Source organism: Strix aluco, chromosome 1 (genome assembly GCF_031877795.1).
Source record: "Strix aluco isolate bStrAlu1 chromosome 1, bStrAlu1.hap1, whole genome shotgun sequence".
Taxonomy (NCBI): domain Eukaryota; kingdom Metazoa; phylum Chordata; class Aves; order Strigiformes; family Strigidae; genus Strix; species Strix aluco.
In genome coordinates, this window is record NC_133931.1 from 156,595,140 (window position 1) to 156,609,193 (window position 14,054).

The 14,054-nt window shown below is 40.6% G+C and overlaps 1 protein-coding gene across 1 annotated transcript in view; it reads right to left on the reverse strand.

The window, feature by feature from the left end:
- Positions 1-4,722, reverse strand: part of STAC (SH3 and cysteine rich domain) — a 76,823-nt gene extending 72,101 nt beyond the window's left edge. Inside the window, exon 1 of the mRNA XM_074849908.1 lies at positions 4,463-4,722. Within this exon, the coding sequence (XP_074706009.1) occupies positions 4,463-4,579 (117 nt within the window). The 5' untranslated portion in view covers positions 4,580-4,722. The remainder of the gene's footprint in view (positions 1-4,462) is intronic.
- Positions 4,723-14,054: the final 9,332 nt, after the last annotated feature.

Here is a 14,054-nt window from a genome sequence, read left to right on the forward strand (position 1 = left end):
GTATAGAAGTTTGAGACTGAAACAGACTCATTTATTTTGTGAAATACCTAGTCCAGATGTTATATTTATTTGGAGGTCTAGTTTCTCTTTTTTTTTTTTTCCCCCCCTCATTTTTCAGCTATTCAACTTACCTAACTGACCTAAGTGTAAGCAATTTGTTAGGCCCATGAATTTGTGGTTCAGAGGAAAATTTTAAAGCTATCACACCAAAGATGTGTGACTGCAGTGCATCACAATTAAGCTGGACTTTTTATAAAGTAGATGGGAAATGGGCAAAGCTGTGAAAAAAATATTTGGTCTTCACAGATATCTACTGATATCTATAAAAAAGTAACTTTCATATGTCAGATTGTCTCCAATGGCAGGGGCAGGGCTTGATAACCCCTTCTGGAGTGTATGTGAGAGTCTGGAAGATGTTTAACATACTTGAAATGAAACAATAATAGCTTGAAGGTCAGCAGTGCTGACCAACCCAGCTGGTACTAGCTCAAACATCACAGATGCTCAGGCCCCTCCTAAAGCTTAAAAATGGTAAGGGAATTTTCTGAGATATACTCTATTGTCTATGTATATGCCCAGCCATTGTTGACAATACAGCAGTAATGACTTGACTCACACCTAAAGAAATCAGCAGATGGGCTCTTTCCTGTTCATATAGAAATGTCAGTTAAATATAAGAAGGATAAAGCTAACAGAGTTATGTGCCAACTATGCCAAAACATAAAGAAATATTGCTAGGTGCAGGAATCTTTTCTTTAGACATGTATTCCTTCAAAATTTAATTTTCTTTACTAAATTCCAAGGTTCCTTTACATAAAAGACCTCAAAAATATGATCTTTGATTGCTGCCACTAGATTTCTGCTTATATTGCTGAGTTCGTGATTGTACAAATGTGCAGTGTGTCCTTAATTGCTACCACCAGGAGGAAATTTTCCCTTAGGACTCATTAGCTAATGACTTCCTCCCTCATTGAGTTGTAAATCTACAAAAGTCTTTGGCAAACTGGTAATTTGCCTTCTTGGAAGCCAGATGTGAAGGACCCAAACAAGTGGGACCATAGGTACAAACATAGCAATCACATGTATTCGTATGGTACCCTCATAAAGTTATTCTCCTATTAAACCCTAAGTATCCACTCAAGCCATACTTAGGTGTGAGGTAAATATTTTCAAGAGCCAGTAGATTAATTTAATAAATTATTAGTTTTGCAATATTTTTAACCATTCAAACTCTATGTTTTTAGCAGAGTAGCAGTATATATAGTGCTACAGGATGGTTCAAAAATGTATTTGCTACCCTTCGGACACCTCTTTGAAGTTGTATTAATGAGACAGCACACTGAAGGTACTATGTGTAAAGTACCTGCGGACACATAATCCAAAAGACACAATTACATTGCATAGCAACACATACACCATGCCATAAGGCAAACATGTACTTAGAACATGTAAATGGATCTGCTCTTAGGGCCCAGCAAATGTGGTGAATTCAAAGTGTATTTGAATTTCCTCATTCTGAGCAGTTGTACTGAAGTCCAGGTGGTAAGGTGCTCATGATGAGGAGGACAGGCATGAGAGTCTAGTCTTTCAGCTTCCAGCATCAGAGTGTTCTCACCTGTAAACATGCTCCTAATCCATAAGAAAACGTGGTGGGAGGCTTTAGCATTTATTAAAGAGTGAGCTGCTTTCTGGTGACAGGGGTGTGTGACTAACACATGAGAGTCATTCTTCCAAATTTGAGCTATTTGGCAGCAGCCTGAGGTTCTGCTTCTCAAACACACACTAGTCAGGAATGGCAATCTCTTCCATGTCACCTTCTGAGTACACCTGGAGTGTGTGAGATAAAACTGTTTTTCTGGACTTTGGTACTACGAGGGACTATGTGTCACAGTTGTCTATGATTACACAGGACTGGAAGCAAGCTTGCTAGATTAGTTCAACACTAGTTTTTCAAAACTGTTTTTCTGCCGAAATGTTTTCAAATGCATTTTGAAGGTTGCTATTATCCATGTTGTTTCTGTTCCTATATTTGGAGTCATAATAGTGTTTTGCCACAGAAACAAGTCATTGTGGGGTAATTAGATACTGCACAAACTGTTCTGCAGTAACTCCAGCAGACATGAACTTGTTAATCTATGCAACAGAGAGTACCTGTACAAAGTTTAGCCCTCTGTGAGTGACAGGATAGCTCCCTCAGCAGGGGACACTGCGGGATAAAAGCTCACACACTGGCCCTTGGCATGCACTGATTTACACCTCTGTCAATGTCTTTAGCTTCTGAAGTACCTCAATTCTCTTAGAAAAAAAAAAAAAACCAAACACAAACAACATCTTTATGAAGTCACTGATAATTTTTCCATCCTGCTGTTTACTAAGAACAAAAAAAGAAAGCTTATCTCATTACCCCAGTGATCAGAACGTTCTTTTGACTCCATCTACTGAAATGACAATGCAGCATGCTTTCTGATCATATTTGCAGTTCTAAAATGTAAATATGAGAATTATATATTTACTAAAAATATCTGTATGCAAGTAACAGCATCAACTGTACAGTCATAGCTTTTGCCTATTCCAGTGTATCGCTTCAAATGCTCACAAGACTGGAAACATTGATGATAATAACGTTTGATTATAAACCAGTTTGTAGCGTATTTGTTCTCTGGCCAGATGTGCCTAATTCCTGTTGTCATCCTTGTCTGAGCGCATGGATGCACAAACACCAAGAAGGAACCCTACATGCAGCATTTCACTTTCTCTCAGTTTAGGATTCATGCTGGTCAGTTTGTCTTGGGCACGGCGCTCTCTGACCCAGTGGGAAAGTCCCTGAAGCACCATTGTAAAGAAGTGCCTGACCATGTGAGTGGCCCTTTGAGCTCCATAACCACTTGCCCGGCACTGAGTGAGGACCATAGCTGGGAGCACAGGGAGCACAGAGCCCACCAGGCCCTGCGCACAGCCCAGCCCACATGAGGAGCTGGTGCTGGCAGTGCAGTGAAGGCTCCAGTTACTTTTGAGACCTCACTGGGCAGCTGAGTTTCCACTGTCCAAATAACAATTCAGCAATTCCAGAGAAGTGGTCGCAGGAGGGGATTTAGGTACCGATCAACCGGACCCTTTCAGAGCCTGGGGTTAAACCGATAACTCATTTACTTTTCATTTCCCATTAACCAGCAAGACTGCAGGAGTTTCCCAGTAGTGCTGAATGTGTATAGTGAATAGTGTATGCTATTGCTGCTGGGAGAGCTCTTTTCTTTTAAAGAGGCTGTTTTACATAGGGAATACCTTAGCTCTCCTCCTTGGAGTATAACATCTAATAAAAAAAAATAATCCCAAAGCCCACATTAGAACTCTACCCACACAGACAGATAATTTTGACTCACTCTCCAGAAACATAGCTATAACTGCGGAATAATGTAGTAGTCTTCCTACGTTAGACCCAGGCAGCCACTGCCTTTAAACTCAGGCCAGCACAAACCTTCCCTGTCAAGTAGCTGTTTTGCTCATACAGTACCTCCTAAAGCTCTACCCAGCTGTAAGCTCCTAGTGACAAGGACCTCACTATTTTTACATGTTTACACAGCACATAACATCACTATGAAGTTCACAGGAAGATATGACAGGTGTTATCATGATATCAATCATAAGTAACAGAGGATGAGTGAAAGCACATTATCCAGGTAAGCTGTAAAGACCATTCATTATGTAAGGTTACTACTTTTTTCCCTTTACCTCTCTGTCTTCCGAGTAAGATACTGGCAGGCAGAAGAACTTTTCATATGCAAGTCAATTAAAAATTCAGAGGCCATGCCATTTGAGCTGGAAGTTGGTTTTCAGTAAGGTAAATTGAACCACATTTGAAAAATAATAAATAAATAAAAGGCTGTGAAAAAAAAAATCCTTTTCTGGGTGGTGTATGTAAGGATTATTGTGCCAAAACTGTCACCTACATCCTGTTTCAACTGCTGGCTCCTTAGTGAAAGTTCACTGATGGGTCTGCCAGAGAAGGTGAGGCAGGTGTAACACCCCAAGCCCCCACGCAAAATTCTCTTCTCTGAACCTGTGAGAAAAATCAGTCTTTCCAACCAGGAACAAAACCCTTTAAGTAATCTGATGCTTGGTGTGAAAATAGCTAACAACATCTATTGTCATTGATCACCTCCCCGAGACCCACCACTCCCCCAAGGCCCTTACTGTAATAAGGAGGAGAAAACAGAATCAAAAATTCCCAAGCCCAAACATCTCAAAAGGCAGGTATTTTCCCAGTTCAGGCTCCTGAGCTGCCCAGATGACAGGGAGAATTCAGAAGTAGGAGTGTCAGAGCAGGCACCGCAATCAGAGGTGGCTCACAGCACTCTACCACTGATCCTGGCACAGGGGTCCAAATAAAAATCAAAGCAACACATCTCTTTTCAAAACAAAGAAAGAGTAAAAAATAAAAATAAAAATCTCATTCTCTGAGTACCTTTGATTCCTGGCTGGTAGTTGATGCTGGAGAGGGGGGCTGCTCTGTGCTCTCCACTTCATTCTCTTTCTCCACACTATCCACGCTGACTTCAGTCGTGCTGCTCGGAGGAATCATTTTACCTCTAAAACACTGCTACTATCAGGAAAAAAAGCTACAGACCTTTCTTGCTTTTTTTCATTTAATGTCCTGTTTCTTCTCTGCTCTTCTAGAGCAAATGAACTCCGACCGCTTGGTTTCACTACATTTACAAGACTAGAATTCTCTGGATTTTCTTTTTTTCCTTCTCCTCCTCCCGCCCCCTCCTTCCTCCCTCCCTCCCCTCTCCTATGTAATTCTGCTGCGAGGGGAATAAGTTATCGATGGCTCTGTAGGTCAGTTGTGTGCTTGCTTCTGTGTTTCCCCAGTCCTCCTCCCCTCCGTGTGAAGCCTGGAGGTGTGGAGCAGCCGTGACCGTCAGCCCCGCGCTCTGAGGGGAGTGAGCTGAAGCAGAAAGCCTGAGCCACGCACACACACACACGGGGCACTGGAGGGAGGAGTTGTATTTCTAATGCTGTGAATAGCTTTGGAGGAGCATGTGCTGTCATAGTAGTGAAAGAAAGTAATGCACGCATGCACACACACGCACACAGAGAGGCAGGTGGTGTATATGAGGTTTGGAAGCATTTTACCTTTTAACAGGCTCAAGAAGGCAGAGTTTGGAGGCAGCTTTATATCCTTACAAGTCTTTTCCTGAAGAAGCATTCTAGAAACAGAGGAGAAAAATACGTCTTCCCTTACCTTGTCCCAGAGAAGATTATTTAAAATCCTAGCTACCCAGTGTCTCTAAAGCTCCCACCTTGCCTTGCATCCCAAACTTGTTAGCAAGTGACAGGACAGAGTCAGGGAAGAGTCACCTGTGGATCCACGTGTTCTCTGCTCCCCTTCCAGGCGAGGAAGCCCAGCTCTGAGCCATGCACACACGCAATCAGGGTCAGCTGGAGCTCCCACTACTGTGCACATCCTATACCTGTAGGTTGTCATAGTGATAATACTCCATCGGGCAGCAACAGGACGAGCAGAGGTAGCCGTCAGGAAGGCCCTGCTGTCTCCCAAGAGTGCTGTCATTCCCGAGGATGCAGCACCTGAAGTCACACTTGGGGCTGCAGTAGTACTGGCAAAAGGTCAGCATGACTTTGCTGGCTGGCTCAGATTGCTTTATATTGCTCGAGTTTTTGCCTCTGATGTAAATCTGCTGCAAAGGTGCCTGTCAGCTCTCTTCCCCACTGAATTAAGGTCCTTATTGTGAAAGGTTGAATGGATGCGCTAACCATCAGATATACGCTTTGCAGAGTGGAAGCCACTCCGTATGGCTGGTGGAGATGCCTCTTTCATTTAAAGGAAACAGAAAAAAGCAACCCAAACATGTTTCAAATAAGCTATACTTACATTGTGGAAAGTGAGAAGAAAAAAATCGTTGCTTAGTTGATCTATACTGGTGGTACAGGTATTTGGAGGTGATTTGCTGATGTCTGAGTCAGAGGAGCTTCAGTACCTTGTAGCTCTGGGAGAGGGTACCAGATTCCCTTTCAGCCCCATCCCTTAGAAAGACAACTGCTACCTGGAGCTGCCTCGCAGGCCCCCTCCACCTAGAATAAGCCATGTGTGAAAGTGAAGGCAAGTTTTCAAGATAGTAGGGGTTATACGCATGAAAGACAGAGCAGAAAAAACCCTGCAGCCTCTGTATTCTTAATAACTATGCAGAAGCCAAGAAAAAAAAAAAAAGCAGCTTTTCTTTGAATCCCCGGTGAATTTTCAGGACTGGCAGTTAGATGGGGGAAAAAGCTTTATTTACTTGAAATAGAGCATATAAGATACTGAAATCTTTATCAGACAATAAACATTAAATGCTGCAATGCTATTTGTACACCTACTTCAGAGCAAAAGTGCATCTTAGGAGTCTGTCAGTAGAACCTATTATTTGGCCTGTAGCCGCTAACACCATTACAGAGATCAAAAAGAGAACACTGGTTGCTGTTGTGGCAGTGTCAGTGACAACTGAGATTGAAGCAAGGAAATACAGAGTTCAGAGGGGCAGGTTTGGCAGACAAGTAAAAGAATTTATTTCCAAGGGTTTGATTTCTAAAATACAACAATATCTTAGACTGTTCTCTTCAGAGTCAGAGGAATTCTCGAGGTGCAAAGCTCGTTTCTTCCACTCAGGAAGTGAGATTTGGGCTTTGCTGTAAAATCAGCCTCTTAGCAATGAGTGGGGACCAGGCAGAGTCACAGTTTGGGAGAATTAGGGCAGCTGTGGGCGATGGAGAACTTGGCAGGGCAACAGCAATTGAATGCTCCAGCTCTGGCAGTGGTATCCTTCCCTGACGGTCCAGCCTAGCACAGCCAAGTCAGGGCCAGGGCATGGGGTCTGCCCCCTGCAAGGTCTGTTCTGTGTGCTCAGCAATGCAACAGGTGAGAATCATGAAACTAATTTTTGTCCAGTTCCCCAGCAGTGTTGTGAACCAGTCTTTCCTGTTAAGAGGCTCAAAAATATCTTCTGGTGAACTTGTAGGGCTCCTTTGAAATGGACCTGGAGTGGCTGGTTAATAGTTAATGCTCTAAGTGTTGTAAAATCCTGCACACATTTTATATGAAAAGCTTGTAACGTCATGACTATGTAAGTGACTATCATACCACTCTCTACTTTTTTTTTTTTGTTGTTGTTTTACCAAATTAGTACTGACACCTGCTGCACTCCCTCTCTTCTCCCAATTACTCACTTGTCAACCACGACTGATCTGTCAGTTTCTTGACAATTAGCCTGGGAAAGATGAGTCAAACCTAAAATCTTACAAAAAAAGCAAAAAGGAGTAGAAGCTGGATTTCTTATATTTTTATTTCCTTCCACAGGAGCTGGCTATTGAAAAATCAAATATTCAGTATAACAAAACAGACCGATCAAATTAGATGAACCTACATCTCCCTCTCTCTCCCACACTTCACTCTGGAGAAGTTGGACTTGTGATTACTCCCGATCAGTCTCTAAGTGAAGGTACTCAGCGGAAATGTGAGCGCTGCAGCACAGTGCTAAACAAGAGGAAATTGAACAGATTCTGTAGTGAAGAGATGAGTGTAGATTTCTTGAGTGGGAAAAGGCAATTTGGATGAATAAAACATGAAAGCTGATTCTCAGCCCCCAGCTGAAGTTGTTGCACTGTGTAAAGGCACTTGAATGTTGCCTGGGGTCACCGCCCAGCATTCTCCTGCTGGTAGTCCGAGGCTGGCTGCATGGGTGCTATGCCTTGTCCGCTCACTGGCCACACACACAAAGGTGACAGAGTGTGATGCAGAGCACTCCTCTGCGCTGGGACTCCAGTGGCTCTTTCTAAGCTCTGGTTGCAGCCAGCATGATAAGAGCATCCCAGAGGCTCCTGACATCACTGCTGTACTGCCAAGTCCTACCTGCTGTAGAGCTCCACAGTGCCAAGATTAAGCTACCGTAGGGGTTTTGGCCCATACCATGTTCTTTTGCCTTCTTTTTCTGGTAGACATTCCTCTGAAACATTTAAGCACTTCTCTCTAAAAGAGGTACATGAGTAGAGGTGCATTTCACCAAAGGAAAGGTATGAAATCGGTACTTATCAAAAGATGTTATTCCCCTTTAGAACCCCCTGTATTTACTATAAAAAAGTAAGAAGTGAAAAGGACAGAGGGAGCTGTAAGTGTCATTATTCACTGCCTGGTGCATAAACCATCCCATCCTCCTAAGCAAAGAGCTCATAAGAGACCATATAGAGATAATACTACCGATAAATGGCACTTGTTTAAACCACTACGTACCTCTCTCTAGAAATGAACAAAGCAGTGAGGAATCAGGCCGGTTGCCACCAAAGCAGAGCCCTTGAAGAAAGAGAAATTAAGTCTACTGAATCTCAAACTTCCGAGAGAATGCAGACTAAGCGCCACAGAAAACTTTTAGACACAGAAAAGAAGTTGTAGTTCTGGGACTTGCAGTGAAACTTGATCAGCCTCTCCCCAAGTCCCTCAGTCCAATTTGTGAGCATTCCAGGTGGGAAACAGTAGCTTCATTTCTTAGTCGATTCAATTTTTTCTTTCTGGAAACTGGCAACAGGATACCCCTCTAAGTGCCATTTCTGATGGGAATTTTCCTTTTGGCATGGTGCATTTGGCCAGATACGCTGGTGGACATGTTCACTAGGCTGTCCTCTCAAATATCTACTATCACCCACAGCTGGCTACTAGACTGCAAAGACCAGACCATTGCTCTAGTGGAGCATCTGCCTGTGTTTCCAAGTTATAGGTTTGTGGGCACTTCTCACCAGCAAACATTGTACCCACAGAGAAAACGGTAGTAAAATAGTTATCAGGTGGCTGTTTTTTTTTTTTTTTGTTTATACTCAGACACCACTTGTTTGCTTTCAGTGCAACCTTGGCAGTTCATGGAGCAGATAACATAGTAACAACCTCCCCGGATTCTGCTTATCAAAATGCCATCTAAAGGCTACAATCACCAGCTCATCAAGCTGGAAGCACGAGCTGGTGAATGCTCTGAAAGCATTCCCAATACTAATGGGGTACTGCTGGTTTGCATTTTGACTAAAATGATCTCAAAGTACATTTTAGAAAGTATTAAGCCTTCCACTGCTCCAGGGAGTAATTATACTGTAGCAAACAAGTAATGGTGGAGGAAGCCAAACCAACAGATTTGCACTTAAGCAGGGAGAAAAATGGAACCTCTGCCTGAGTATTAATTTCAAACTCCTCTTTTCTCTCCATCCGCAGTAATGCCACAGGGAGTGATGCAGAGATCACGCTGCATCTTGGGCAACTTGAATCTGTCTTTCAGAGAGATCATGATGAGATCGAAACACTGCTACCCAGACACCTAGACCAGGAGAAAGAAGAATGCTGCATCCTCTTGTGACAGCTAGAAATGTTTGAAAAGGAGAGAAGAGGATGTAATTATAAAAGATGGAATTTAGCCAAGATACAGCATGTAATATGTTCAGTCTTACAAAAAGCATTGCAATACCTTTAAATAACCAGCGACAGTCCCGACCTGATTTTACATCTCTGCTGGCAATATGATTCCTTCTCACTTTTTATAGGAATGCGATATAAAAAGAAGAGGCCTGTGGAATCAGCAGCACCATTTCCTGCAACTCACAGATGCTCCTAGAAATTCCTGCTATTTAATAACCGTTTACTGACTCGGTCCAATACAACTGTAGCAGGAATGCCCTGAACCAGTTCAACAGGTTGCTGCAGTGGTGATTTAGCCATGTACTAAATCCTTTCAGGGTATCCATGCTCCAAATATTTAAAGAGATAACAAAGATATGATAATTAACATCATCTTCTCCACTCTTTCTGGATTCTGCTTTAACCTCACTTCTGTTTCCTTGGATAGTCACTAAAACTCTTCCTGATGGCTCTCAGTAACACTCAGAAAGGTCTTGTATAATCATTCCATCTCAGTCAGCTCTCCTCAGCCTTTTCCAGGGTGGGGTGGGAGGATTCCCCCACAGGGTCACCACCCTGGATTTTGGGCTTTTTTTTTTTTTTCTGAAAGGCTTTTGATAGGAGGGAGCTTTCAATCATCTCTTCCTTTTCTAGACCTTCCTTGACCTGAATTGCCCCTTAAATTCCTTTGTCTGGTTGTTAGACTTACCAGGCATGAGCTGGGTATTACAGCTCGCAGGGCTTTACTGGATTTGTCTCAGGTTCCTGTTTTCTCTGTTCACTCTGGTATTGAATACTGTCATCATGAGCTATTTCTTAACTAATGTCAGTAAAAATGCATTGAGAGCAACATTTTGCTTAGACTGTAAATAGAATCCAAAATAAGATCTGGCAAACATTCCCAGCATAGCTGGTGGTGAACACAAGGATATGTATATGCATTTTTTTTTCCATACAGATAACTTATGGCTATGCACCAATTTTTAAAAGGCTGTGCATGCATAGTATTTCCTGTCTTAGGTAGTTACAGCATGTCTGTCACTAATATTTAGGCACAAACATGCATGCTGAATGCAAAATGAACCTCACTGTCAACTGCAACAGTTGTGCTAGCATATTTTGCTTTGGAAGAAAAAAGGATTTCTCAGTGTGCCAATGACCTTAGACAGGAAAGTAGGGCTTTTCTACAGGGTGTGGTAGAACGCAGTTACGCACAGCAAATCTTTTAAATGTCTGCAGACCCTGTAGGAGGAAAAGCTTTGTAGAAATATCAGAAATTATCAAGATTAACATTCCACTCTATCAGAGTAGTGCATGTGTCAACTGGAATAGAAGTGTGTATGATGAGGGTTGCCCACCATTGCGTAACTTATTATAATGATCTATTACAGCTCTCAAACAAGAATAAAGAAAATAAATGTTCAGCCTGTTATAAATCTGATGGAAAAGTGAATATCTTACAGTCCAAATATATTGGTTTTGTTCCTTGAACCTTGATAAAATGAAACATTTGAAAGATATTGATGGTAGCTGGTTTCTCTACATAGTTACAAGTTCAAAATAAAAATGGGAAGTAAAATTTGAATTGAGCAAAAAATAAAGGTAAATCTTAAAAACACTGCAAAAGGTCATCTATAATGATCTGTATTATTTTATTAAAGCAATAAAAAGTCTTAGAGTCCAGTGCAAAATGATAATAGGAAGATAAGTTTGTCTTCTTGGTAAAGACAAGACTATCACTATTCTATGAGCCTATCAAATATAATCAATACCTTTTTAAAAGGATTCAGGTCAATTTGCATAGAAGAAATCAGATCTCACTATTAAGTCTACAAGCAGCGATAAAACCACAAAGCATTGTACTTGAGAACCTTTCCAAACAGATTTCCTCATAGAAATATCCATTTTTTAAAGTGCTCCAGTGCATACAATTGTTATATTTTGTTGCTTAAAGCAATAGGAAAGAATATGGTCTCTTACTTGCATTTGAAATCTCAACACAAAGCATCTGGAGTCACTGCTTCTTTTGATAAGTACATATTACTGCCTCTTATTATTCAAAAGGGTCAAGCTCAGCTTCAAGAGCAAACAATTTCACTAGCAAAGATAGTAAAGATTTTTAGAAGTACCTATGTCAGAAGAGAAATAAAAGAAAAATGAGGGGAAAATTGTCTAAAGTATGAGTGCCTTTACCTTCCACATTCATAACTATTTCTATTCTTCATTGGATTTAAGAAAAATACCCAAGGTTTCCTTATGTTTGTTAGTCATACCGCCTGCAGTAATACCACTCTGTAATAGTCATTCTGATGTCTCAGAGTGTTTGAAGTGTTCAGGCAGAAAGGGGTTGAACACCAGACCCAGTAAGAGCTGGACCTCTCCTGCTGCTTCCGTGGAATGGATTAGTTTAAATTCAAATGCCTAATAATTGAGCTCTGTGGTTTCAGACTTTGAGTAAGCAGGGTACTGAAGTATGTTGTAGATTTATCCATATAATTGGTCAAATTGACTTTGATAACTTAGACAGTTACATGAACAATGATTTAGCTAATATATCTCTGTATGATTTTAAAATTCTATTTTCATATTGTAGTCCATAATACTTCTGTGTCTTATTAGTCTCTTTTACCGTACCATGAGGAAAAAAAAGACTACTGAGCAAAGTGCATCACGATGGCTGAAATCTGGAGGAAAAGCAAGTTACTACAAATTCCTAGGGCAGGCTAATATTTGGGATGCTTTGATTTAACCAAACGCAGAACTAACAGAATTGAGCACAGGTGGTTGGACATATGTAAATTTGGCAGACCAACAATTAAAGAAGGAAGGAGTTTATGGCAGAAGGGATAACCATCACCTCATAATGTCAAGGATTGTTTCAAACTGGGGCATTCTCCTGAGATCCCAGATACAAGGAAATCCAGCAGACTTGGTAGTCTACATGATCAGAACACTCAAGAGATGCAGAAGATATAACTTCAGTCAGAAAAAACCTTTGAATCATGAGAAAATATGAAAAAGAAAGTACTAGTAATGAAGCTGGAATGCAACAGATGAGATTGTCTTTCCAAGGGGATGTGACCAGCCCTTAGATATGAACTCCTGCAAACACAGAAGGGTTGTATCTAAATTGTGAGCTCTTCAGACTAGGTATCCTCCTTTTATTTTTGAGTTTGTACAACACCTAGAAGCTAGGTTTGCTTTCTATCTGGTCTTAGGTATTACAGTAAACCAAAAAAATAATAATTTCAAAAAGTGGATATGTGTCTACCTCAATCCCAGCAGCACTGTAAATCTAACTTGTGCAATATTTGGCTGTGTTCAAAGATTTTATCACCAAAATTTTCCCTTTACTCTTCCCTCTATTCCCCCTCTACCATTCTGTTATTATAAACAAAGTTCTGCTTTTCTGCACTGATTATTAAAAACTGGAGGAAGAAGTATAAAATTATTTTTAAAAATATAAAAACCTTAAATGGTATTTTCAAGACTGAAAGCTTAAACAAAGACATTGAAGTAAAAATGTAGAAGCTAAACAGTAGTTTTATATATATACATGTGTTCATATGTTGCATACTTAGCACAGTAATGGCTTTATATAGTGTAGCCATGTTGAGTGACAGACAATAATAGGCAGTAATGCTCAGGAAAGATCACTGCAGTAAGGACTCCATACATAAAAAGAAGTAGTGTAGAGAATGATCTGATTTATAAAAAAATGTCTGCTGTCTATTTGTGTGACCCCCTAATGAGAGCTTTGTGTAGGAAATGTATTTTTATCTTCCACATAGAAAAGCAAAGAATGTGCAGAGCTGTGAATGATACGCTTTAACTGCAGATAGTTGGTAAAGGTTTTGACTTCTTTGGGATATTTTTTTAATCCCATTGCACCCAGTGGAGTTATAAGGATGTTTGCAATATGTCTTAAAAGCCATTCCTCCATGAACTGAAATACACTGTGCTCAGATCATTGTGGGATTTTTCAAAAATATTTCATGGACCTTTCTCTTCTTCCACAGATGTGAAAGCTGCCTTCCTTTGACCTGAACAGAAAAGTTGGACCATGATTGAGTACTTAGCTGAAAATCCTAACACCATTTTGGTCCAAACCACTTGAGGTCTATTTTCCTTGTTATTTTTTTATTATTATTATTATTATTATTAGGCACCTAAAAATTACTCCTGGAGCCCATGCTCAGAAACAAAATTAGAGGTAATCTTGTGCTGGCTTCACTCACCTCATGTCCAGATTTTTACTCCACAAAAAGTCGGAATTGAAAGCTTTACTCTACCAAACCAAAACTTCATCTGATCTAAATGTAGAAAGTAAGTTGTAAGTAGCATAAAATACATGATAATAAGCAGCTGCAACCAATTTTTTTCTAGTCCTTTATTTTTAGGTGTTGTTTGCTTAGCAGCTGGTAAATAGGCTATTAAAAAAGACTTGAGGACAATTTTCCAAAAGACATGAATGACACCAGAGTCCTGAACTTTGGTTAACAAAAGACAGATAAAGCTAATTTTTAGTTTAAAGAGAACACATCTCCCTCCCACCCAGAGAGGTACATTTTGAAAATTACAGTAAAAGCCAATTCTAAAAAACGCCTTCCCTGAGAAATACAGCTTTGCA